The sequence below is a fragment of the Rhinopithecus bieti genome, unplaced genomic scaffold (assembly GCF_001698545.2).
Source record: "Rhinopithecus bieti isolate Rb0 unplaced genomic scaffold, ASM169854v2 scaffold_22452, whole genome shotgun sequence".
Classification (NCBI taxonomy): domain Eukaryota; kingdom Metazoa; phylum Chordata; class Mammalia; order Primates; family Cercopithecidae; genus Rhinopithecus; species Rhinopithecus bieti.
The window spans coordinates 374628-401258 of NW_016810444.1; the positions used below are offsets into that span (position 1 = coordinate 374628).

At 34.1% G+C, this 26631-nt stretch overlaps 2 protein-coding genes across 6 annotated transcripts in view; both read right to left on the bottom strand.

Moving 5' to 3' along the window:
* Window positions 1–19648, bottom strand: part of LOC108542150 (killer cell lectin-like receptor 2) — a 42044-nt gene extending 22396 nt beyond the window's left edge. Inside the window, exons 1-8 of one of the 4 annotated variants that reach the window (XM_017892023.1) lie at window positions 18776–19648; window positions 13779–13861; window positions 12302–12468; window positions 10871–10960; window positions 7468–7707; window positions 5635–5777; window positions 4079–4182; window positions 1253–1461 (exon numbers count right to left, since the gene is read on the bottom strand). In XM_017892023.1, coding sequence (XP_017747512.1) covers window positions 1299–1461; window positions 4079–4182; window positions 5635–5777; window positions 7468–7707; window positions 10871–10960; window positions 12302–12416 — 855 coding nt within the window. In that variant the 5' untranslated portion in view covers window positions 12417–12468; window positions 13779–13861; window positions 18776–19648 and the 3' untranslated portion in view covers window positions 1253–1298. Of the gene's footprint in view, window positions 1–1252; window positions 1462–4078; window positions 4183–5634; window positions 5778–7467; window positions 7708–10870; window positions 10961–12301; window positions 12469–13778; window positions 17368–18775 lie in introns of those variants that run through there. The other 3 variants (XM_017892020.1, XM_017892021.1, XM_017892024.1) reach the window with 3 other exon arrangements.
* Window positions 19649–20304: 656 nt separating this feature from the next.
* MAGOHB (mago homolog B, exon junction complex subunit) overlaps window positions 20305–26631 on the bottom strand; it is an 8342-nt gene continuing 2015 nt past the window's right edge. For both annotated transcript variants that reach the window (XM_017892025.1, XM_017892026.1), the window contains exons 2-5: window positions 25195–25253; window positions 24387–24497; window positions 22109–22191; window positions 20305–20667 (exon numbers count right to left, since the gene is read on the bottom strand). In XM_017892025.1, coding sequence (XP_017747514.1) covers window positions 20568–20667; window positions 22109–22191; window positions 24387–24497; window positions 25195–25253 — 353 coding nt within the window. In that variant the 3' untranslated portion in view covers window positions 20305–20567. The remainder of the gene's footprint in view (window positions 20668–22108; window positions 22192–24386; window positions 24498–25194; window positions 25254–26631) is intronic.

Genomic DNA, 26631 nt, shown 5'->3' on the forward strand with positions numbered 1-26631 from the left:
TAAATTTTAAAATATTACTCAACCTTTAAAATAGAGATGGTAAATTTCTACTAATTACCAAGCCTAAATGAGATTAAATATACAAAAGTTCTTTGTAAACTCTAAATCCTAAACAAATATTTAGTAATTGTTGATTAACCAAGTCAATTCCATCATTATGCAAGATAATAGAGTTTACTGTATGAAATTTAATATTTTATACCTTAGGTGCTTTTAATGGTATCATCACACAGAGTCGCACAAACATTAACACTATGGCAAATCTTGCAGACGTGCAGGAGGGAGTACATATTGATCACAAATAAACCAAATATGTGAAATCAAGGCAGAATGGAAACACACATACGTGCATAACACACACAATTATCTTTATAACAGCATCCAAATAGAAGTCCTTGTGCCCATTTTAGTGCAAATATATTTTAACTGAAAACCTCCATATTCTATGTCAGCAAAAGTAGAAGTCTTTAATTTGCTCACAGGACCGAAACGATCAGAATTTTCAGGGGAGTTTACATACTAGTTCACTTTTGGGAGCAGTAATAATGTAAGATGTGCCAATGAGTTTTGGGAACTATAGGCTTTTACTAATCCAAACATGGATCCTGGAGTCCCAATCCCGTATTTGAAACAAGCAAACCTCCAAGATATCCACACTACATCTATAAGGCACAGATTAAAAGTTGCCCAGTAGACCTCAGAGATCACTAATACATATCATAAGCCTGTTTGTTAGGCTTCAAGGATTATGGAGGGGAAGAAATAACGTAAAATCATGCAATCTTTCTTTCAAGATTTCCTTCATACCTGTATTTTGCAAAATTTTAAAACGATCTCATTTTCTCTATGACATCTGTTCTTTAGCATGAGGAGTGAATCCAGTTCCTTTTCTGCAGAAAGCTGTCTTTTTTGAGAATGTCATATTTTAAAGTCTTATTTGTCAAAAGCTGCTCTTTTAAGTAGTTATCATTTTGCATGATGTACTTTTCACTACAGTTTCTTAGAATTTCCTGCTGTTCATGTTTTCTTGAACACACTGAAAGACTAAAATTAATAGCATAGACATAATACAAATAAGTACTCATAATAGTTAAATATTGAAAGTTAAAACAAAGGAAAAAATTTCACTCTGACAACCATTAATCATTACTTTAATTAGTCATTACTTTAATTAGTCATTTGACATTTAGAAAGTAACACCTCAACAAACTGACCATAAAAAGGGAAACATACATTTCTCACCATTAGCAANTAATCACAAATTATTATAGGAAACAAAAAAAGAAAACATTCCATTTTCACCTTTTCTTCTTAGTGCACACTGAATCAGAGAAAATAGAGTCAGTTCTCTTCTCACAGATGCAATTGTACTTTTGAATGCAATCAATAGTTGCCATTCTTGTTGAGGTCAAAAATGCACATTCTCCTCTCCCAGAAGAAGAACGCATTATTGTAGAATTACTGTAGAACAGAAAACATATGTAGCCAGCTGTTTAATTCCAAAGCTTACAATTACATAAATCATGATTTTTAAAAAATTCTGTTGCCTAAATGTCTAGAATATGGAAATGTTTATCATAACTTCATCACTAAAATATTTTCTTTTGTTCTTAGTCCATTAAATAGAATCATGACCTCTTAATCACACCCACAATCTCCCATTTTATTCCACACTGACAATTTTTGGTCAGAAGGCAAAAGTACCTTGCAGTATTGCAATGAAATTATGATATATTGCTTTCCTGTGCTAATTTTTTTCCAATAAAAGTGAGAGATTAAAAAGAAGGTGGCCAGGTACAGTGGCTCACACCTGTAGCCCCAGCACTTTGGAAGGCCAAAGTGGGCTCATCACTGGAGCCCAGGAATTCAAGACCAGCCTGGGCAACATAGTGAGATCCCATCTCTACAAAAAATACAGAAATTACTAGATTACCACGGTGTGGTGGCACATGGCTGCAGTCATAGCTACTCAGGAGACTGAGGCAGGATGATCACTTGAGCCCAGGAGGTCGGGGCTACAGTGAGCTGAGATCATGCCACTGCACTCCAGCCTGGTGACAAAGTGAAATCCTGCCTCTAAAACAACAAAAAAGAGAGAGAGAGGAATTGAATATCTGTAACATAGATAACCAGGGCTCATGTATATATATTGTAAGAAGAAAAGGGAAGAATTGGAATATAGTCAGAGATGAGATTGATTGATTGTGTTTTGTCTCCTTTCCTCCCCCACCCTATAGCTAGGAGTTATTAGCTAATGACAATTCTTTGAAAAATATCTAAAGCATGACTTCTATTTTAGCAAAATGGTTGATTAAGTGAGTTCTTTAAAACAATTTAAAATACTGAATAAAAAACGTTAAACCTTCTTGAATAACTTCATAAACTGATAAGAAGCAGATTCATACTCAGGCTGAATATGAAGTAAAGTAAAGCCACTGCAGAGGGCAAGTGAAGCACTGAAGATAGTTTTTCCCTTAATGGATGTAGTAGGCTGAAATGAATTCCACTCAAGATGGAGATTCTAAGTAGAAGATAAGCTACATAGGACTGAGAACTCAAAGGGATATACGTTCAGTATAAACCACCCAGAATTGTCTTGAACCTTGGATCTAAGCAGAAAAGAAGACTGATAATCCAACTTAAGAATTCAAAATCAAAAAGCATCCCTCGTATGTTTGCATTTGCTGTATTACTTAAGAAAGTTCAAATCTGCTACAGGAAAATAAAGAAACAGGTAAGGAAGATAAATGAAACCAAGTAGCCTGTAAGGCATAGGTAGAACTCACAAGATATGTTAGGTGTGAACAGGTAATATTAGTAACATATGAGGTGTTAGATATAGATACAGTAAATAAAGTATGTGTGCATTAAACATAAACAAAAAAGAAGGGACCAAATAGACACTAAACATACACAAAATACACATGAGGCTCATACACACTCAACATTCAAGAGGTCTTAAATTCACCACCCATTGGTGATTCCCATTCTGGCCTCTGCCCAAGAAACACAAATTAAATCCACAGCTGCTCATCAGGTTAACTGGAAACGTACAACTGTGGCCAGGCTTACACGTTCCTGTAAGACAGAATCTTCCCTGTAGAAATACGTGTGTGCTGGCCACAAAAACTTTGTCTGTTGGGTCCCCTTACTCACACCACAAGATGGCCCTATATCATCATCAGGGGAGGATTATGCAGCAGAGAGAGTCAGGTCATATGAAGACTGCATAACCCAAGATTCAGGTGATCCTTTCACCCTGCACCTTATCCCAAGTGCAACAACTTATCCTCTCTTTCCCTTTGGGCTGTGCTATGGGTTTTATATTGGTTTCACCAACTGTGATTTGACGATCTTAATTTGGCCTGTAAGCCCTTCTGTTCTGTGACCTCTGGTATAGTTTGCCTGGGAGTGTGCTTGAAGAATATGATTCCATCAAGGTAATTCCCTCTGCATGACATCTTTGCAGGTTTGCAGTCCAGAATTACAATACTTGCAGAACCCACCCTTAAAATTATAATAATTAAGATTTTTTTAAAGTCAGTGAATAGTTTAACCAGATTAGAACTAAATCTAAACCCAAGAGTTTACTAATAATGTACTTCAAAATAGAAGGTCTATAGTGAAGGTGTATATACATATATATTACATGTTTTATATGTATGTATGTATAAACTAATTATATAAAGTAACTTGAAATAAATTTTTTGGATACTCAGTATACTCATTTGTGGTTGTGGGAGGGATCATTATGGCTGACTTACAGGATGGTCCAGTCAGTTCATACCACCACCTTCCTTTATGATTTTGTTTCATTTTATGTACCTCATAATACATATTGCTGAGCATGTGTTTAACATAATACTTTTAAAATTATTATTAATAACTCTTTATGTCCCTTCTCTTCCTTTTCTACCTATACCTCCTAAAACATTCTTACTCATTGTTCTAATTGTTACTAAAGACTCCTGCTTGAAAATGAGTTAAACTGTGTGAAATGAGAAAAGATTCTCTTTAGACACAATCCTTTCACCCCCCCACACCAGTGTTACAGTTTGAATGCACTCCAGACACTTACATTCCAGGTGTGTCATTATCAATCCATTTCCACTTACTTTCCCTTTCATCATATGATAATCCAATCCAGTAATTATTTTCATAAATCTGAGATTGAATGAAGGCCTATAATAGAAACAAAACATATTAAGTGACTGAATTCCCATCTGTGTGATGAGGGAGAACAAGGACAGGTCAAGGGGCCAGCTGTTTCTGTGGTCAGTACTCTGCTACTCTCCATATCATCCTTCATCCGTTCTCGCTAGAAAAACCTCTCTTCCCTAGATCCCTGCCTTTCCATTTCCCAAAGTCATTTCCCCCTCGTATTAATATATTATTCATTTATGTTAAAAAAAAATGGCTATCAGTATCACAGATTATTTAAAACATGGAAAGTTTAAAATCCAAATATCTACCAATAGGAAAGTTGTTAAATATTTTTATAATGCTTTATGAAACTATCCAAAATCACACTCCAGGAGAATACTTAGGATGTAGGAAATTGAACATCACTTAATCTTAAGTGAAAAAAGGAGTCCTCAGAACAAATCTATTAAAATAAAAAGGTGTGTGTATGATAGGGGTGCAGTAAAATCTTAAGCCCCATAAGAGGAAGGCTTGCTATAGTTCCACAGCTGGAATGGGTGAAGTATTTGAAAGTATTTACTATGTCTAAAATGTAATATATCCAAGTGACATATTACATAATATCTGACTAAATGACTAAATATATTTTAAAATATAGGTTTAAATGTAACTGTTTTACATTTGATATGAAATTATTATATGAAAGTATTTCATAACTTGATATCATGAATTCTTTTATGCTATGATTTTAAACATTCATTAGATTTGCATATACATTTTCTGTTGTTTTCCTAAACAATAAATAAAGGTTTCAGGCTAATCTTTGCAAACATACCTCTATAAAACATATTTTGAGTATTTGGATAACTTTTATTAGTAACACTTTTTAAAAATTTTAAACACAATTTTTTAAAAAATTCAATATTGTTATATTCAATATTGCTATCACTATCATTCAGTATTGTTACACTATGTCACTATATTTTCTCTTTTTACAATTCTGTTTTAAAGATACACATCTTGAGATAATATATAACAATGTTAAGTGAGTGTTACCTACGAATGCAATGAAAATCACTATTGAGGCAAATTTGTAAAGCTGTTATCACTTTTATGTTCCTCATTATTATTTCCATTTTGAAGACAGGCTCAGAGAGGTTAAATAAATACTAGAGGTCATCCATCTCCCCTTCTAAGGAGTCTGCAGTATAACCACTCACAGGGAGATGATTTGCGAAACGCAAACAGCATCCTTAATAATAATGGTCATCATGATTGATAACATGTATTGAATATTTAGTAAGTAGCAGAATTATATGACCACTAGCAGGCAGTGTTGCCTGGGAGCCTCTTAACTATACCATTTTGCTCACACAACAGACACACAAAGACTAGCTAAAGTCTCTCATTCTGGACTCCAGTCAGTCTTCAATATCTTAGGTCCAACATTGAGAGACAGAGTCCAAGAGAATAAAAGTGAATGTAAAATACCAGTTCATCTTTGTCATCTATCTTCAAAAGAGATGATCTACAATGTTGACAAGTTTGTTTACATCCCTTCCAGTCTTTCTTCTGCATGGTAAAATAATAACAGTTTACTCCACAACAGGACCAGTGGTCTTCAGAGAATTTGCCTACAATATATTAGGTGAATCATCAAACTTCTTGTCATCTGGTATTCTGCTAACCACAGCAATATGTTTCTCAGCCCTCCATAACTAAATAAAATCCCAATAGCAATCAATAATGATAATACAAAGTTCATCAAGATTCTGGAATACAAGAGATACCTTCACTCCCATGTCCAATGCAGCATTATTCACAATAGCCAAGCTATGGAAACAACCTAAATGTCCATTGATGGACGAATGGCTAAGGAAAATGTGTTATATACAAAAAACAGAATATTAGTCAGCTTCTAAAAGAAGTAAATCCTTCTGTATATGACAACGTGGATGAACCTTGAGGGCATAATGCTAAGTGAAATAAGCCAGTCACAGAAGAACTAATACTTTATTATTCCAATTATATGAGGGATCTAAAATAGTTAAACTCACAGAAGCATATCATGGTGGTTGCCAGGGTTGGAAGGAAGTGGAAATGAAGAGTTGTTCAATGGTATACAGTTTCAGTCATACAAGATGCCTAGGTTCTAGAGATCTGCTGTGCAGCATAGTGCCAATAGTTAATGATACTGTATCGTACACTTAAAAACTTATTAAGAGGGTAGATCTCATGGTGTGACCGCAAACACATTAATAAATAAAAGGACATGAGGAAACTTTTGGAGATGACGGATATATTTATTATTCTGATTGTGGTGATGGTTTCATTTCTGTCCAAATTCATCAAATTGAAAACATTAAAATATGCATTTTGTATATCAATAATAATAAAATTGTCTAAAATAATAAAACTGAATTAAGTTTTTATAAAAGATTTTAGAATGTTTTCTAAATAAAAGAAAAAATTTTTCAAACTTTTTCTTTTCCTCATATATTTTATACCATACTAAATTTTAAAAATATTACTCAACCTTTAAAAATAGAGATGGTAAATTTCTACTAATTACCAAGCCTAAATGAGATTAAATATACAAAAGTTCTTTGTAAACTCTAAATCCTAAACAAATATTTAGTAATTGTTGATTAACCAAGTCAATTCCATCATTATGCAAGATAATAGAGTTTACTGTATGAAATTTAATATTTTTATACCTTAGGTGCTTTTAATGGTATCATCACACAGAGTCGCACAAACATTAACACTATGGCAAATCTTGCAGACGTGCAGGAGGGAGTACATATTGATCACAAATAAACCAAATATGTGAAATCAAGGCAGAATGGAAACACACATACGTGCATAACACACACAATTATCTTTATAACAGCATCCAAATAGAAGTCCTTGTGCCCATTTTAGTGCAAATATATTTTAACTGAAAACCTCCATATTCTATGTCAGCAAAAAGTAGAAGTCTTTAATTTGCTCACAGGACCGAAACGATCAGAATTTTCAGGGGAGTTTACATACTAGTTCACTTTTTGGGAGCAGTAATAATGTAAGATGTGCCAATGAGTTTTGGGAACTATAGGCTTTTACTAATCCAAACATGGATCCTGGAGTCCCAATCCCGTATTTGAAACAAGCAAACCTCCAAGATATCCACACTACATCTATAAGGCACAGATTAAAAGTTGCCCAGTAGACCTCAGAGATCACTAATACATATCATAAGCCTGTTTGTTAGGCTTCAAGGATTATGGAGGGGAAGAAATAACGTAAAATCATGCAATCTTTCTTTCAAGATTTCCTTCATACCTGTATTTTGCAAAAATTTTAAAACGATCTCATTTTCTCTATGACATCTGTTCTTTAGCATGAGGAGTGAATCCAGTTCCTTTTTCTGCAGAAAGCTGTCTTTTTTGAGAATGTCATATTTTAAAGTCTTATTTGTCAAAAGCTGCTCTTTTAAGTAGTTATCATTTTGCATGATGTACTTTTCACTACAGTTTCTTAGAATTTCCTGCTGTTCATGTTTTTCTTGAACACACTGAAAGACTAAAATTAATAGCATAGACATAATACAAATAAGTACTCATAATAGTTAAATATTGAAAGTTAAAACAAAGGAAAAAATTTCACTCTGACAACCATTAATCATTACTTTAATTAGTCATTACTTTAATTAGTCATTTGACATTTAGAAAGTAACACCTCAACAAACTGACCATAAAAAGGGAAACATACATTTCTCACCATTAGCAACTTAAGTGTAGGATAAATAAAAGAAAATATCTGAATAAAATGATGAAGGCGACACCTTATCTCTCAGTTTAGTTCATTTTTAATAACACATCATTTATAAATAAGCACTAAAGTAAAAGTCAATTTGCCAACATTTAACCACATATCTTCTGCATATGAAAATCTGAACTAAGAAACATGAAGGGATAGCACAATTATTATTGGAGCAGATAGAATATCCGCAGCAGAAAAGAGAGTAAGATCCAGGTATGTAATTTTATCTGAATATAAAATTTCAGTGACTTTTCTCTAAAGATATGAAGGAATTCAAACAAAAGATAAAGCTTAAATTTAATATTATATAACAGCATGTGTAGATTGTTTTACTAAACCATTTCGTCATTACATACTTTGAGAAATGTCAAGAGAAAGCCATAATTTCTGTCAAACAGTTGTCCCTCAAAGAATGTTTATCTCAGATTCACAACAATCAAACCCAAATGGCAGAATACATGTATTACTAAATCCTCTATGACAAGGAATATTACCATGTATTATACACAGTGAGACAGCTCATCACAGATTCAGGGTCAAGGTTAAGTACATTAAAAATGACACTGTGATATGCCCAGAAAAAAATCACCAACAAAGGCCAGAGCCACCTGGGACACTCTCTGATTACAGACGGGGAACAATGGATGGAGCATGGTTAATATCTGCACAATCAGGGGTTACTGCTGCTACTCAGACAAGAAAGTTGTATTTGGCTACTCACTCTTGGTCACCAACACTGTGACTATCATCAGAAGAAATAAACAGAGGAGCCCAAGAATCACTGCAATGAGACGCCAGGGCACTGAAAACTCTTTAAATACAAAAATAAGGAAAATAATCACCAGGGGAAGAGCTCGGTTCACTACTAACCTTGACCTGAGAAACCATTTGAAACAAAGAGACAATCTTCTCTAAAACTTTGACAAAAATATATCAAATATATCAAATATACCTAATTTCTTAGGAAATTAGGGAAAATGTGACTGGGTTAGAAAATTTTGTAAATTAAAAAAATTTAGAAAAGAATATGGTTACATGTGCAATTTGTTTTTTCATATTTCTCGTTTCTTGGGTATCATCTTTTTATGTTGACTAGCATAAGAAGTAAATTTTAGATATTTGCTGTTTAATTATTCTTTTCTATATTAACATTTATTAATAAATTGAATCTTTTATGGACATTAATGACTGCCTGTTGACAACTTTTATTTTCATATTGGCTTCTCTGGCAATATAATATACTGATATATTAAATGTGTAATCTGGAAGTTACATGCATGCATTGTAGAAATCCCACACCCAGGAATAGTTCTATAGGATTTAAAAAGTCCATCCCGCATAAAAGCACCAATAGCAGTAGACACAAAACATGTAGTAAAATCTAAGCTAACATGTGTGCTCCTTCCTGTGATCACAACTAATCATGAAGAGAAAGGAAAAAGCAGTCAATAATGCTAAGAAATTAGTAGTCAAATAGTGGATATTCTGAAGCTGCAAATATGGATGGCTCCATCTTTGAGGGAGTTTCTAGAAATCAAGTTTTCTTTCTTTTTCATCAATTCTATTTTTCTCTAAACAATACTATAGCCTTTCGCTTTTGAGATCCTCAGTGTCTGAAAGTTGTATCTCTGATTATATTAAAGCAGTAAAAGTTATTCTCATTGTAGAGTTTAACAATGATCATATTTGAAGGGAGAGAGAGAGCAATAGAAAAATTAGAATGCCCTTTTGATTCAAACATTGTTTCTGCATCATTGCCATTAAGATTTGGTAAATACTTAAGGCACATAAAATATCTTCTATCTGCATAAAAATGTTGTTTTAACATTGATTTTTCATTTCTTACACACTCTCTTATACTTTTACGTCCCTAAGAAAACGTAAGGTTTTCTTTAGACTCTAGTCTGTCCTTTATTATCAAGGCCTCACAAATTCTTCTTGACTAGATTTAAATAAAAACATTCTACTAGCTTCTCAAATTTAAAAGAATTCACTCATTTCTCCATCCTCAAAACTTAAAAAAAAATACTTCTACTACTCTACCCNCACTCTGACAACCATTAATCATTACTTTAATTAGTCATTACTTTAATTAGTCATTTGACATTTAGAAAGTAACACCTCAACAAACTGACCATAAAAGGGAAACATACATTTCTCACCATTAGCAACTTAAGTGTAGGATAAATAAAAGAAAATATCTGAATAAAATGATGAAGGCGACACCTTATCTCTCAGTTTAGTTCATTTTAATAACACATCATTTATAAATAAGCACTAAAGTAAAAGTCAATTTGCCAACATTTAACCACATATCTTCTGCATATGAAAATCTGAACTAAGAAACATGAAGGGATAGCACAATTATTATTGGAGCAGATAGAATATCCGCAGCAGAAAAGAGAGTAAGATCCAGGTATGTAATTTTATCTGAATATAAAATTTCAGTGACTTTTCTCTAAAGATATGAAGGAATTCAAACAAAAGATAAAGCTTAAATTTAATATTATATAACAGCATGTGTAGATTGTTTTACTAAACCATTTCGTCATTACATACTTTGAGAAATGTCAAGAGAAAGCCATAATTTCTGTCAAACAGTTGTCCCTCAAAGAATGTTTATCTCAGATTCACAACAATCAAACCCAAATGGCAGAATACATGTATTACTAAATCCTCTATGACAAGGAATATTACCATGTATTATACACAGTGAGACAGCTCATCACAGATTCAGGGTCAAGGTTAAGTACATTAAAATGACACTGTGATATGCCCAGAAAAAAATCACCAACAAAGGCCAGAGCCACCTGGGACACTCTCTGATTACAGACGGGGAACAATGGATGGAGCATGGTTAATATCTGCACAATCAGGGGTTACTGCTGCTACTCAGACAAGAAAGTTGTATTTGGCTACTCACTCTTGGTCACCAACACTGTGACTATCATCAGAAGAAATAAACAGAGGAGCCCAAGAATCACTGCAATGAGACGCCAGGGCACTGAAAACTCTTTAAATACAAAATAAGGAAAATAATCACCAGGGGAAGAGCTCGGTTCACTACTAACCTTGACCTGAGAAACCATTTGAAACAAAGAGACAATCTTCTCTAAAACTTTGACAAAATATATCAAATATATCAAATATACCTAATTTCTTAGGAAATTAGGGAAAATGTGACTGGGTTAGAAAATTTTGTAAATTAAAAAAATTTAGAAAAGAATATGGTTACATGTGCAATTTGTTTTTTCATATTTCTCGTTTCTTGGGTATCATCTTTTATGTTGACTAACATAAGAAGTAAATTTTAGATATTTGCTGTTTAATTATTCTTTTCTATATTAACATTTATTAATAAATTGAATCTTTTATGGACATTAATGACTGCCTGTTGACAACTTTTATTTTCATATTGGCTTCTCTGGCAATATAATATACTGATATATTAAATGTGTAATCTGGAAGTTACATGCATGCATTGTAGAAATCCCACACCCAGGAATAGTTCTATAGGATTTAAAAGTCCATCCCGCATAAAAGCACCAATAGCAGTAGACACAAAACATGTAGTAAAATCTAAGCTAACATGTGTGCTCCTTCCTGTGATCACAACTAATCATGAAGAGAAAGGAAAAGCAGTCAATAATGCTAAGAAATTAGTAGTCAAATAGTGGATATTCTGAAGCTGCAAATATGGATGGCTCCATCTTTGAGGGAGTTTCTAGAAATCAAGTTTTCTTTCTTTTCATCAATTCTATTTTCTCTAAACAATACTATAGCCTTTCGCTTTTGAGATCCTCAGTGTCTGAAAGTTGTATCTCTGATTATATTAAAGCAGTAAAAGTTATTCTCATTGTAGAGTTTAACAATGATCATATTTGAAGGGAGAGAGAGAGCAATAGAAAATTAGAATGCCCTTTTGATTCAAACATTGTTTCTGCATCATTGCCATTAAGATTTGGTAAATACTTAAGGCACATAAAATATCTTCTATCTGCATAAAATGTTGTTTTAACATTGATTTTCATTTCTTACACACTCTCTTATACTTTTACGTCCCTAAGAAAACGTAAGGTTTTCTTTAGACTCTAGTCTGTCCTTTATTATCAAGGCCTCACAAATTCTTCTTGACTAGATTTAAATAAAACATTCTACTAGCTTCTCAAATTTAAAAGAATTCACTCATTTCTCCATCCTCAAAACTTAAAAAAAAATACTTCTACTACTCTACCCCATTATAGCTTCTTATTACCAGCCAATAACCAGAAGTACAGATACGAATCTTTTTTCAAATGTCAAAAGTTTGACAATCCATAAGAAACAGGTGAATGTAGATGCTTAAAATGCATACCTTTGTCATCAGTTTTCCCAGGCCTTTGAGTATCATCAGGCCTTAATCTATTCTGTGACTCTGAAGGAGACTGCAAAAATCTCAGGGTTGAATAAATCTCTCCCTGATCATTCATCTTTAGAGTAAGAAGATAAGTTTTGCATTCAAATCCTGCAACAGGATGGCTTCTGTTGAAAGAAAAATTAAAATGTCAGCCAATAGGAACACACCAGGATTTGATGCTAAGAGATGTGTGTGTGTCTGTCTGTGTCTGTTGGTGTGTGTTTATTAACTAAGTGCCTAAAGCATGTAGAGTGAGCCTCATTTATAGAAGAAATGAAAAATCTTTCAACATTTTTGTTAAAGTCATTTATATTTCTAGTGATCACAGTCATAATAATTAGAAAATACAGAAATGATGAGAAAAAAAATCTACCAATAGATTATTGTTCTATTCATCCAGCCAATTTTGCTCAAAATATTCAAAATACATATACAAATGTTAGGCAAAATTGATACCACCATAAATCACTGAAACACTTTAAAACTATCAGTTCAACAAAAAATCTAAATTCTGAAAAAATAAAAATAGCTTGGCTTTTAAAAACTTACATGTATTCTAACATACATATAAATATAACAAAGTTCTTGCATTCTTTTCAACTATACTTGACTCTACCAGAGTGTTTCCCAAATGTATCACATATACCCTCTACAAAAGAATTATTTGAGGGTTAATATTGCAAATTGGTTAACATTCCAGATTCAGTGCCTTTTGCAAGATGTACTAAATAAAAACCACTTCGGTTGGAGCCCAGATAAATGTATTTTTAATCTCAAATGATTCCATGTACATTAAAATTTTAGAAATAATCTTCCAGTATATTATATTGCCAGAGAAGCCGATATGAAAATAAAAGTTGTCAACAGGCAGTCATTAATGTCCATAAAAGATTCAATTTATTAATAAATGTTAATATAGAAAAGAATAATTAAACAGCAAATATCTAAAATTTACTTCTTATGCTAGTCAACATAAAAGATGATACCCAAGAAACGAGAAATATGAAAAAACAAATTGCACATGTAACCATATTCTTTTCTAAATTTTTTTAATTTACAAAATTTTCTAACCCAGTCACATTTTCCCTAATTTCCTAAGAAAAATAGGTATTTTCTATCATAGAGTCATTCAAGATGGATAAAATATATAAATCGTTAGACTTAAGTAAAAAGTAACTCCTCAAATCTCTATTCTTTATTTTGATAACACAAAGCAAAAGTCATAGCATATTGAGAAAGAGAAAATAACTTTTTGTTAATACTGAACTACAATTTCCTTCAGAGTAATGCAGCTCTAATAGAATCAGTAGCAAATGCTTTCTTGTCATTCCTGTTATAATGCTAAGTCATTTGTAATTAAATGCCATATTTCTAGAATTAGTAAGGCTAAGGATAATCTGGTAGAAAGATCTGAGAAAATAAAAGCGGATATTACCTGTATCTGTGCTATGCAGTTGTGCAGGTGGAGAAAGCTGATTTCAAAATGAGGGAGAAGTTGGCCTTTCCGGTCCTGGATCCCTAAGGGGTTATAACATGAAAGCCAGAAATAAATTCTCTTCGAATGTTACTCTAACTCAAAATTTTCTGCCCCACCTCTTGACCAAAGTGGTAAGAGGAAATTGTATGATGAAAGCTGATACCGATGGGAAAGGAAAGATGGTCAAGAGCTGTAGATTCTCTATCTCAACTAACAACCACTTAGTACTCTTTGCAAAATAATATTCAAAATCAATATTTGAGGACTGAAAAGATAAAATTTTGTACACATCTTTGGAGAAAATAAAACTAACATCATTAACAAAAAACTAAGAGAAACTGCTGGTAAAAGAGATGACTAAAATGTCTACGTATAAAAATGTAGACATATATAAAAGAAGTGTAATGATTAAAATATTTAGCTCTTAGTTTAAATAATAGTCTCTCTGTTAGAAATGTTCTCCTATATGTTACTATTTTTTTAAAAGTTCCTTTTCTATCTATGTTTATTTCAGGTAAATGTATTTTTTAAAATTACTTTAAAACATCCATAATTCCACTATAAAATTGTGGCATATATTCTTCCAGTTTTTTTCTCTGTATGTTATGTTTACTGTCAAGGTTGGTATCATTCCTTACACAGTATTTTTGATTTATTATTTTCTAATAAATAATACGTATTCCATTATTTTAAAGAAATTCATCTGAAATGTTATTTTAAATATTATTCACAGGGATAAACCATCATTTATTTAGGCAATCCACTACTGTTGGATACTTAAATTGTTTTCAATTTTTTGCTATTGTAAAATCTATTTGGTCTGTACTTTTGAATATTTTGTTAGGGAAACTTTTTAAGCATAAAATTATATGTCAAAAGGTATATGTATTTAAAGAAGTCTAATACATGTGACCAAATGCCCTCCAGAAAAGATGTTCCCATTCATATTCCATCAGTTGTGTGTGAAAATGTTCACATTTGATTTTTTCAGAAAAAGATACTGGCAAATTATTTCTCTACTTGAAATCTACGAAATCTCACTTCATAAATCTGTCCCTAAAACCTTCCAGCAAGGCCTCACATTTTCACCTATACTGAAGACTTTAAAAAATTCATTTTTATCACTCTACCATGAGGTGGACCCTGCCAGAATGTACTCAGATCTCTCATTGACTTTCACTTTTACTGGATTCAGTTTCTTTCAATCTTCTGATTACAGTTGTAGGAAACCAATTTACATTGTTCTTCAAATCAGGTGATACTGGTTAATAAGGAGTGTGGGATAGAGAGGCACAGAGCAGCAGGGGAAATTGCTGATACAGGGACATGTAGTCCCTGAAGTCGGCCACATCATCATGTGTAGGCCATCAGATGAAACATCTCCCAGAGGCTAATTTTACTTGATAATGAAGGCAAAGTCTCATGCATGGAGTTTGGGCGCTTCAGGAATACTTGCTGCTGGGCATTTTCTTCTTTTCCTCCATCCTGGATTGGTTTTGTCAGTCCCAAATCAGAGTAAAGATGGTCCGTATTCCTTTATCTCAATGCCAAAATAATAAATAAAGGAAGTTAGTTCTGTGAGAAAAGATAGGAAGTGGGTGACGGGGGCAGGGGCTGGGGTGTAGTAATAGCGGATGTTGAAAAGGTGACAGAGATACCGTCATGTATTGGAGTACCTCTTGTGCATATGACCATATTAAAACCTCCCAACATTTACAAGTATTTATTATTGTCCCCATTTCACAAATGAGGAAACTAAAGTGAAGAAATTCATTGACTTGCATAAGGAAACGTTATTGCTCATTCTTCATTCCTGTTTAAAATCAGGCCTGACTGAAGACAGAGCACAATGGACGATGAATTCAGAAGGACCTAGGCTTCCAACAAGGTCTTGCCACAAAGTATGAATCCTGGAACCAGGAAAATCTGGCTTGAAATGCTAGCCCCTAGCTCCCATATGTGACTTCAGGGAAGTTACTTCATTTCTCTAAGTCTTGTATTCACCATAGCAAAAGAGTGATTTTTTTTTTGCCATCCAAGGTTGCTGTGAGGGTTAAATGAGATAAGATCCATCTCAAAGTGTCTAACTACAACCTGGCATATATATGGGAGGCTCTCATCAATGTTAAAAATTGTTACTTGAAGTCCAAGATTCAAGTCCTTCTTATCTATAAAATTCGAATAAGTCAACCAAATCCTCAAGCCTCACTTTTCTCATAGGTTCAATAAAAGTATCACACGCTTCATAGGCTAGGACTAATAAATGTTAGCACTACAGACAGGATTTCTTACACTTCAAAATAAGTAACTGTTTTCTTGTTTTTCTTCCCCTCAGGTTGTAATAGGGGAAACACCAGGACTGCAGTTGAGAAATCCTGACATATCACACTGAGCCAGGTTCTCTATCCTGCCATGAGGCTTGGAGTACCAGTGCCACCATTGCTCTAGAGAAACCATTCTGTGGCTGCATATCTTACTGCCCCATGCAGATAGATACTGGTGATGTAGAGGCATTTTTCTGTTTTGATTTACATCCATATAGCCAGAGAGAAGGTGAATAGTTCTCAGGATAGAGACTAGACAAATGCAGAGCACCCTTTTTTATACTTTTTACATATTGTCTCTCCAACATAATATAAAGTCCGTAACGCTGTCTTTTTCATTATTGAAACTGTAGCACATGTAAGAGGTATGATGCCTACAAGTGCACTTGATGAACAAAGTGGATCAAGTTAAAAGGAATTGACTATAAAATCTAGATGTGTTCATAGTTTTGAAAAGAGGCAGAATGAAACTGATGATGGGAAAGTCAAATTTTCTAGCTGCTCCTTCTGTATTCTCTTCATTACCAAGCTCTGAATTGCTGGAAAAGGCAAATTTCTCCTTCAAAGGAAAACATAATCAGAACCAGAAGATAACAGTAACTTCAAATGGGATTGAAACTCCCTACTTGGCCTTTTGATTAAAGAGGCACAAAGTTGGAAGTATTAAACTTTATCACAACCAGTTAATAAAACAGAAAGAAGAGAAATACGAGAGTTTTGAATGTTCTGGTACTTTGTCTTCCAAATTCACTTTTGTGCAAAACATGCACGTAACACACAAATATGAATATATGAAGTATTAATTTGCTTATTTTCTGGCTCGTTTCCTGCAAAAGCCTTTTTTATTTGGGAAACCACATATTTTACTCACTCATTTCTGACCATACTGTTAGCCAGAAGCTTAGCACACAGCTTCTAGTCATACCTTCAAACCTTCAGGTCACACTGTCAAACCTCAATGGTTTATGATTTCACAGCAGCACCCTGTTCTTCCTGCCCCAGACTAAAATGAAGGATGTCTGGAAAAAACCCTAGCATGCAGGGAAGATAGTCTGAATCATTTCATTGGGAGGACTAACCTCACCCAGACAAGTTCTCATCTCCTTTTTTTATTTGTTCTAATGCCTAACTTTTATCCCACTGCATGACACTGGCTCTTATAGTAAAGAAAAAGATAAAAAAAAGGCCGAAGCAGGCGGATTACAAGGTCAGGAGATAGAGACCATCCTGGCTAACACAGTGAAACCCCGTCTCTACTAAAAAAAATACAAAAAACTAGCCGAGCGTGGTGGCGGGCACCTGTAGTCCCAGCTACTTGGGAGGCTGAGGCAGGAGAATGGCATGAACCCCAGAGGCAGAGCTTGTAGTGAACTGAGATCACGCCACTGCACTCCAGCCTGGGTGACAGGGCGAGACTCTGTCTCAAAAAAAAAAAAATCTCTAGCTTGAGATTTTCTGTTTTCCTAATCACCCTTTTTGTCCTTCTTGTCTTTACAGTAAGATATATTCAAATGCTCTAAGTTTAAAATACATTGTCTCAACTGGACCTCTAGTAACCGATCAAACAGTAACCATCCTTCCTCTTATTTCTGAGAAACCAAACAAGAGGGCCACCTCAGGAACTAAGTTAACCATGATGACATAAGGGCAAAAAAAGGATTGCCAATGGCAATTTAAGGGAAAATAGTTAAGCTGATCTGTAATTAAGACTTCTGATTCTTAAATCAGTATTCTCTCCACCACATCACACAGTTCAAATTAGGACAATGTAGATACCAGAGATTTTGAGTGGTAGTTATCCAACTTTACTGTGCATCATAGGAAAGTCAGCCAAGGCAGATTCTGAACTCACCCTGAAATCCTTCATTTATCTCTGTTATCTTTATTAAATTTTTAAAATGTTCTATTCTACTTCATTATCCATTCATGCTAGGAATCCAGTTATTAATTAAAGGGATCAGTGGTTAAACTTATAGCACAGTTCATGCTCACAGGTTCACACATTTCGAATCAAAACAAAGTAGTCTAACAATAGAATAAATAAATCATCTCAGTTAATTTATGTTTACATTAAAAATATCCATACAAATAGACTCAGCCTGATACCAATTCCTGATACCAATACCTATACCCAAGATAAATAATCTAAAGGCAAATAATCTAAAGACAGAGCAAGACAGCAACCAATTCAACAAACTTAAAAAACACCTACTATATGGAAAAGACTGTGCTAGGGTTCTGCACCATCTCATGAATAGGGAAGTGGTGGGATGAGGTGCAGAAACAGTACTTGCATTATTTCAAGTGGTCTCTTTATTAAGGAAAGAGGTCAAAGGAACATAACCTGAGTGCAATAAAAATCTAGTTTCATATAAAACTAGTACTATACAAAATTCAGTTTATAATGATCACTGTCCATCAGCAGCTTACGATCAAATAAAAGACAGATCAAAGTATAAGAAAATTGTAGACGATAATATTTTCCTAATGACCTAGTCTCCCATCTTGGTTTAAATATGAGAAATTCTAGTAGATAGTAGGTATAGAGCTAAATAACCAAAACATAAGGAAGTTAGAGAATGGGGACAAAGACTTAAAGATTTTTTAATATAAGCACTATTTCTCCTCAACCTTGTTCAGTTTTGAATGGATCAGCTTATTCAACAGGAGCCAGAGAATGAAGGTTATTTTGAGGAACAACCAAAAACTGCAGGCCCACTGGAAGTTCGAAAGGCGATTGTTCCTCTTTCTTCTTGAGGTTGACATCTAAATGCAAGAAAATTATAATACGATTTCATACTGAACAATCATCAAGGTCTACAACTGGAACAGAAATATTTTACGTACAAAAGACCTGAAGATGATGGTGTACTTGCATAATGAAGTGGAAATCATTTGACTTTCCACGGCAAACCTGAAGACAATGGGCATGCATTCTGAGGAGTGAAAAGGACCATCTAGTGCTCCATGGCAAACAGGTTACCAAGCCATGCTCTAGAGCTATAATGTCCAAAGGGTAGCCACTAGACACATGTGGCTATCTAAATTTAATCAAAATTAAATAGCACTACAAAAAAAAAAAAAAAAAGAAGAAGAAGAAGTAGCTTACTGGCACCAATTACACCAGTTAAGTAAAAAACCAAGATTTATTATAAGAGCTATTACAATAAAAAAGATGTTAAGTATAGAATCTAGGTTGGCACATAGGTGTTCACTTTATAATTGTCAAGAGTTTTGTATGTTTTATCCTTTTCACGTTAGAAAAAAAAATTGTTTAAATAGCACCATAAGTTCAGTTATACGAGGCACACCTCAAGTAATCAGTAGCCTCATTTGGCCAGTGGCTACCCTACTGGACTGCACATAGAACATTTCCATTATTGCAAAAAAGTTATTGGACAGCCCGACTGTAGAGCCTAGTTGCTCAGGAGTCCTGGCAAGCCTCCAGAAACTAATTATTCCACCCAAAAGTCAGTGCTAACTTGTTCCTAGGGCAAGTGGATTATAACTACTGGAACAGTACAACTTTTAAAGAGTGGAGGTTCAGATGGAAGAATAAGAGGAAACAAGGGACATGGTTACTAAAAGTAACGAAAGAGGAAATCTATTAGAAAGAGGTTGAAAGGAACTGGGAAACTTAAGTGAGACCCGTGGTCAATAGGAGTTAAAATATTTCTGTTCATTCATACGCACATGTACGTTTGTCTAAATGTTTAACAATTTATAAAGCTGAAAACTCATTTAGTTTTCCCCCTCCCCTACACACCAAATACATTGTGAAATAAGGAACAAGGACATAATCGAAGATATGCCTAACATGAGGCAGACTTCACTCTTGTAACACTTTAGGACATCACTGCTTATAATTGAAAATATTTAAATGTGAATAATCCCTGAGGGGTTTGTGATAACTGTAAAAAAAAAAAAAAAAAAAAAAAAAAAAACCGGACCTTCTGTAAGCCCCCCAAAATTAAATCCAATCATGTATGAAGGAAATAAGGGAAGATCTACAATTGCCTTTCATGGATGGGAATATGGCTACATATTTCCACCTAAAGTATCTTCTGTCACAGGATATACCTACCAGAACAATTTCTTATTATCTCTAAAGTGAATTAGAGATATAGCCTCCTAGAAAAAACAAAAAACTACTCTGCAACCAGGATTTGGTATGTTTTATTAGAGCAAATTTTTAACAAAAGGTGGCTTTTATTTACAGAATTTAATGTGTGTGGGGACTGTCCAACCCATGTGGACTCAAGCAAGGATAACCATTAAGCTTGCTAATGTATTTTCTTATTTTCAGTTTACATACAAATTTCTTTTTGTTTGCTTCACATTCATAAAAACCTCAATATTGTAAATGACAAATAACCCCTCCCATCCCTTAATTAAATATACAAACAGCTTGAAAACATACAATTTAAATTGGTTTAATCTTGAAGTGTAATCCAATAAGACTGAAAACTAAACATTTTAAGTCTTGTACCAAATAGTAAAATACTCGAAGACCTTCAGGATCCCTAAAATTTAAAAAGGTAAAAGTTACTTTTTCTTCCTAGGATAAAACAATTATTTAAATTCCTAAAACAAAACAAAATTAAAATCTTATAACAATTAAGTTAACAAAATTTAGGAGAAGGGAAGGATTTTGCCAACAACTAGAGCATAAAATGAATATCTTTTCTATAAGAAAAAAATAGTTTCTTCATCAGTATTCATTTTAGTATTTATTCATCTCCTTATGAATGTCATAACCGCATCATAAAATGTCTAATAAAATACCGTAATGCCACCATTTCACAGAATAACTGTGAACATTTTGATGTTTCTCTAATTTTAATAACTAAAATCATTCCCTGTGCCCCTTTTACATTACTTTCCCCACAGCATTAAAAAAAAAATTCCCTAGTAATTTTTAATTAATTTAATAATTCTCTCCTTGTTAGACACTGGGGTTAATTCCCCATTATTAATAATACTTCAATGAGCATCTTCATGCATAATAAAGCCTTTCCAATATTTAGGAGTAGTTCCATAGAAGAGATGCTCAGAAATGAAATTACTAGGCCAAAGGTGAATGAAAATGTCAACAGTTTTTGATGCATATTACCAAATTGCTTTCCAAAAACCACTACCAATTTATAATCCCAATAGGGTATCAATGCCACATCCTCACCAAATGTAGGAAAAGAAATTTCATAGTTTAAAAGTATCCAGTTGGTCTCTGTGAACACAGACTTTTGTGTCCAATAGTCATTATGCATTCATTCCTTTCTCCTTTCCTCTAATAAATATTTATTGAAAGCATCTATTATGTGCAGGGCACTATGCTAACTTTGTGGATACAGCAAGGTTCTCATGGAGCTTACTTAAAGCAGACAAATAGGTTATTACAATTTAGAGTGACAGAAAAAGGTAAGAGCACTATGGGACACTTTGAGGGGAATGGGCACAAATAAGTGGCTTGGATCAGACCAAGAAAATGGGATGTACTACAAAACCCTGGGGCGGAGGAGAGAGAGATCTGGGGAGGACATTGGTAGCTAAAGGATACTTAGGCTAGACTGGATTTTTTCCATCTTTTTCCCAAGTATTGAGCCCAAGGAGGAAAGTGAGATGACATGGACCTAATGAGGCTGATATAATCCAATAAGGACTTCTTTTCTTTGGATTTTCTGATACTATATCCATATTTTTATACAAAATAGCTAATACAATTTGGGCATTATTATATACAGCTGTTGGATTAAACTTTTTTGGACAATTGATGAAATACTCTGCTAACTTCTACTGAGAGACAAGATAGTAAGCCTTTAATGACATAAAAATCAGAATTACATCTGCATAATAAACTGATAGGAAGCTAATGAAATTATCTTGGCTAACAAACTGACTATACTATAGTTCTAAATGAGCCTCTCTAATAATGACAACTTAGCCAAAATTCTTTAACATACTTACTTTGACTGATTTACGTCAATAAGAGAACCTATTTTTGATGTGGTAAAAGATATGTGCTCATCCCCAATTACAATTTCAAGCTCCTAAAAAAAAAATAGCAGAAAATGTAGTTAATATAAAATCTATCCCAGAGATATCTGTATTCTTGCTACAAATGGATCCCAATTTTAGTTGCAAGTTTTCTAGCAGTCAACCAGTCTAGCGGGGTGGTGGGGGAAAAGAAACTTGGTGTATTAGATATAAACTATATCCTTAAAATAAAAACTGCTCACGAGTACTACCCCCAAGTTTAGGACCAACAAAGAATTGCTTTCCAGAGACATAAAGAAGACACGATGAAACAAAATGACAAAGAAATATTTCTTACAATGTCAGTAAAAACTGAAGACATCACTTTGAAGCACATGTTGGAAAAATGATAGGAGTATAAGACCATTTTAATATGATAAATACGTATTTTTTCTTTCTGGAAGATTCTACAAATAAAATGTATAATATTAATCACCACCACCACCAGTTTAGCACCTACTGTATGTCAGGCTCTAGTGCTAGGGACTTTATACTCTCTGTAATCTTGAAAATACCCTTATTCACCTATTTTACAAATAGGTAATTCAAAACTCATAAAGCAGAGGAAAACACCTGTTGATATTTATAACCACTAATAAGGATGGTACTTATATTTGATCCCAAGACTGTAAGACTTCAAAACTAATACTCTGGGGCCGGGCGCGGTGGCTCAAGCCTGTAATCCCAGCACTTTGGGAGGCCGAGACGGGCAGATCATGAGGTCAGGAGATCGAGTCCATCCTGGCTAACACGGTGAAACCCTGTCTCTACTAAAAAATACAAAAAAACTAGCCGGGCAAGGTGGCAGGCGCCTGTAGTCCCAGCTACTCGGGAGGCTGAGGCAGGAGAATGGCGTAAACCCGGGAGGCAGAGCTTGCAGTGAGCTGAGATCCAGCCACTGCACTCCAGCCTGGGTGACAGAGCGAGACTCCGTCTCAAAAAAAAAAAAACTAATACTCCACAAAATAACTAAAATTAAGAACTAGTTTTTAAAAAAAAAAACCATACTGTAGATGTTCCTAGTGTGCTGTCATTACTGTATAGATTTTTCCCTATATTGTGTATCTGCAGGCCTAAAACCAGTAATTAAGAAGCTGTATCTGTAATGAATTTTCAAGTTAACAGATACTATTGAAGACAATCCTAGCTATTTAACCAGAGGCCTAATTATGCAGTTTATGACACACACCAAATGGAGAATTAGCTAAGATGCTCTAACAGCCATAAAACCTTTGACCTGATACAAAAGGCAACTTCTGAAGCATGCCTACTCCTCCCCACTAACCAAAACCCATGAACACATCCTTAAGCGAGTAGATAAAATACTAGGCTGTCCCCGAGTCTAAATGATATAAAAGGTTAGCTGCTGTGGTTTGCTCTTTAGTACATCTGTATATCTGCATAAAACAAACTGAGGCCTAAATTTGCTTTTTAAAAGTGATATGATGCTTAAAATAAATACTGTTAACTATTACCTTTGCTCTTCTAAATAATGTTTCTTTAAACAGAAAAGTTAAGTTACTCCTACAGAGTGTCAGCATGTGTTAGATTTCTCCACATTTTCTTCTACTCAAAGAAGGTGATATAAAGTATAATCCTCAGGGATATACAAAAGTGAAATTAAATGTTTCTTCCTTCCAGGGGTTGTATCTCATTTCTCCAAGAGCTGAAAAGACCCAATTCAGAAACCAAACTTTCTTTTTACAGAGTGAAATTAGGCTTTCAGAGTTCTTCAGAAGCCTTTTGAGAAAAATCAATTATTCTGAAGGAATATGAGAGGCAAATGCAATCACAAGTTTTAACAAAGAAACCACCAATCAAGTCTCTCTCTGGGGTATAGGGATGCAAATAAGAATTTTAAAAGTTATGATTTGGCAAAAGTAAATTTTACATAGTCATATTCTTAATAAAAGTGATTAACACACAACAGAAATTATTCATAACACTGCACTGTGAAAGCATCCTAACGTTGGCTAGGGTGACTACAGAGAAAGGTATCTAAATTTAGAGCTATGCACTGACTCCTTCACTACTAGCAGGTAGCACAGAAAAACGGAACTAAGAGACAAAATTAAAGAGAATTTACCAGGTGTCTATTAAATGGAAAGCCAAAGAATCAACTTAGACTCATTCAAAATAAATAAGGGTAATCATAATAGTATTATCAATTTTTAATATTTATGCACTTAAAGAATCACTAAATACAAACCTGTCGGCCAACCCTATCAGGGGGAGGCCACAAAGCATCATCTTCTTTTGTAATTTCACTGTCATCAATAATTCTCTTCAGTTCTTCCATTACACTCTTGTGCACATAAGCCTAAAAATCAATCATAATAAAATTGATAATGTCCACCTATGTCACCCCTCAACTCCGAATGAAATAAGAGTTACAAACTCTGAATATTCAAATAGAGGAATATAGAAAAATTTAATTGATTCCAAAAGTAGAGAATGAGAGATAATCATTTATCCTTGTTATATTACTTTTCTTCATCTCTTGCCCTTTCCTCTCACATTTATTTTTCCCTCTTCTCATCATTACCCGTCTTTGAAACACTGTATTCTGCCTTTGTAACATTAAGATCCAAATACCCCCAAGTGGTTAGATCACAAGATCTGTAAGGTGAACAGTAATAAATGCAAGTACACTGAAGCAGGAGAATTGCTTGAGCCTGGGAGGCAGAGGTTGCAGTGAGCTGAGATCACGCCACTGCACTGCAGCTTGGGCAACAGAGCGAGACTCTGTCTCAAAAAATAAAAATAAAAATAAAAATAAATAAATAAATGCAAGTGTAGTTCACAACAAAGTTAGTTCTCTGAACTTTCTCATTCCTATGGATGCAACCATTGTATCTAATTTAAATGGCAACTCTTTCAATCTGTAAATTGCCTTCTTCTTTACGATACAGCCTTAGATGTACTTTTGTAAATTCAACACAGACTTGAAGAAAATGGGCTAAATGCAAAAAAAAAAAAAAAAAAAAAAAAAAAAAAGACATTCAAATAGAACTTACCTCTTTTCTGATCATGACATCATTTTTGTAATTGCTGTTGTTGGCATATCTAAGCTTTCCTGTGGGAAGTGGAAAAAAATCAATTTACAATAGCAAAAATGGCTAAAAAAAATTAATGACATCATATACAATTTTGAAGGTAAAGACCATTTTATACTATTACTTTTATTAATATTTCCTCCCTCCTTGTGTAAAATCATTGTTAGACATGTAGACAATAAATATTTGCTGGTTAAGTTTGCTGAAGTTGAAGCTAGCCAAATATTTAAATAGCCCATGCCTACAATATATAGATATAGGGTCATTTTTATGGCCTATTTTCTTAAGCTACATCATGAACTAGAAAGAGAATCTGCAAAAGGCACTAACATTCCTTTCAAGTTTGTTATATGTACGTAGTGGTACTAAGTGCCTTACACAGATAATTTAATCTAATCTGTAAAACAATCCTAAAAATCAGGTTTTATTCTCTCACCTATTCATAAGAGAAAACAAAGTTAAGTAACTTAAACAAGGTCACACAAGATTCAGATCTAGATCTACTTTAATACTCAGGCTTTCTCCACTACAAAAAAGTGTTCCTTTTTTCCCTTCAAATGTATGCATACAATTATATTATAGACATTTTAGAATTATGACTAAGAAGGATACAAACGATGCTTCTGGATTGAAGTTGATGAGTTTGTTAGCTAGTTTATATTTAATTTTAATCCATCATGATTTTTGTATTATCTGATGTATGCTTCCCCTTATGGCTAGTCAGTTGCCCAGACACAGCTATACTATGCAGCAGCTACTCTAAAATGATAGAAATGCCAGTCTTTGATGGCTCGGTGCCAGGTGCAGTGGCTCACGCCTGTAATCCCAGCACTTTCGGAGGCCGAGACGGGTGGACTACCTGAGGTCAGCAGTTCGAGACCAGTCTGGCCAACATGGAGAAACCCCGTCTCTACTAAAAATACGAAAAAGTAGCCGGGCCGTGGTGGCACATGCCTGCAATCCCAGCTACTCGGGAGGCTGAGGCAGAAGAATCGCTTCAATCCAGCAGGCAGAGGTTGCAGTGAGCTGAGATCACACCACTGCACTGCAGCCTGGGCGATAGAGCAACACTCTGTCTCAAAAAAAAGAAAGAAAGAAAAAAAGAAAAGAAAAGAGAGAAAGAGAGAAAGAGAAGAAAAGAAAGAAAAGAAAGAAAGAAACAAAGAAAGGAAGAAAGGGAAAAAGAAGAGAGAGAGAGAAAAAGAAAGAAAAGAAAGAAAGAAAGAAAGAAAAAAGAAAAGAAAAGAAAGAAAGAAGGTCATATTAATCTAGGCCCACTGCATTGTAAGAGACTGAAATCCAACTTAAGAAAAAAATAAAAATAAAAAAGAGAGGGAGCAGAATGTACTGATTCATGCCCAGAACAGATCAGTCTAGCTTCAGGAACAGCTAGATCTG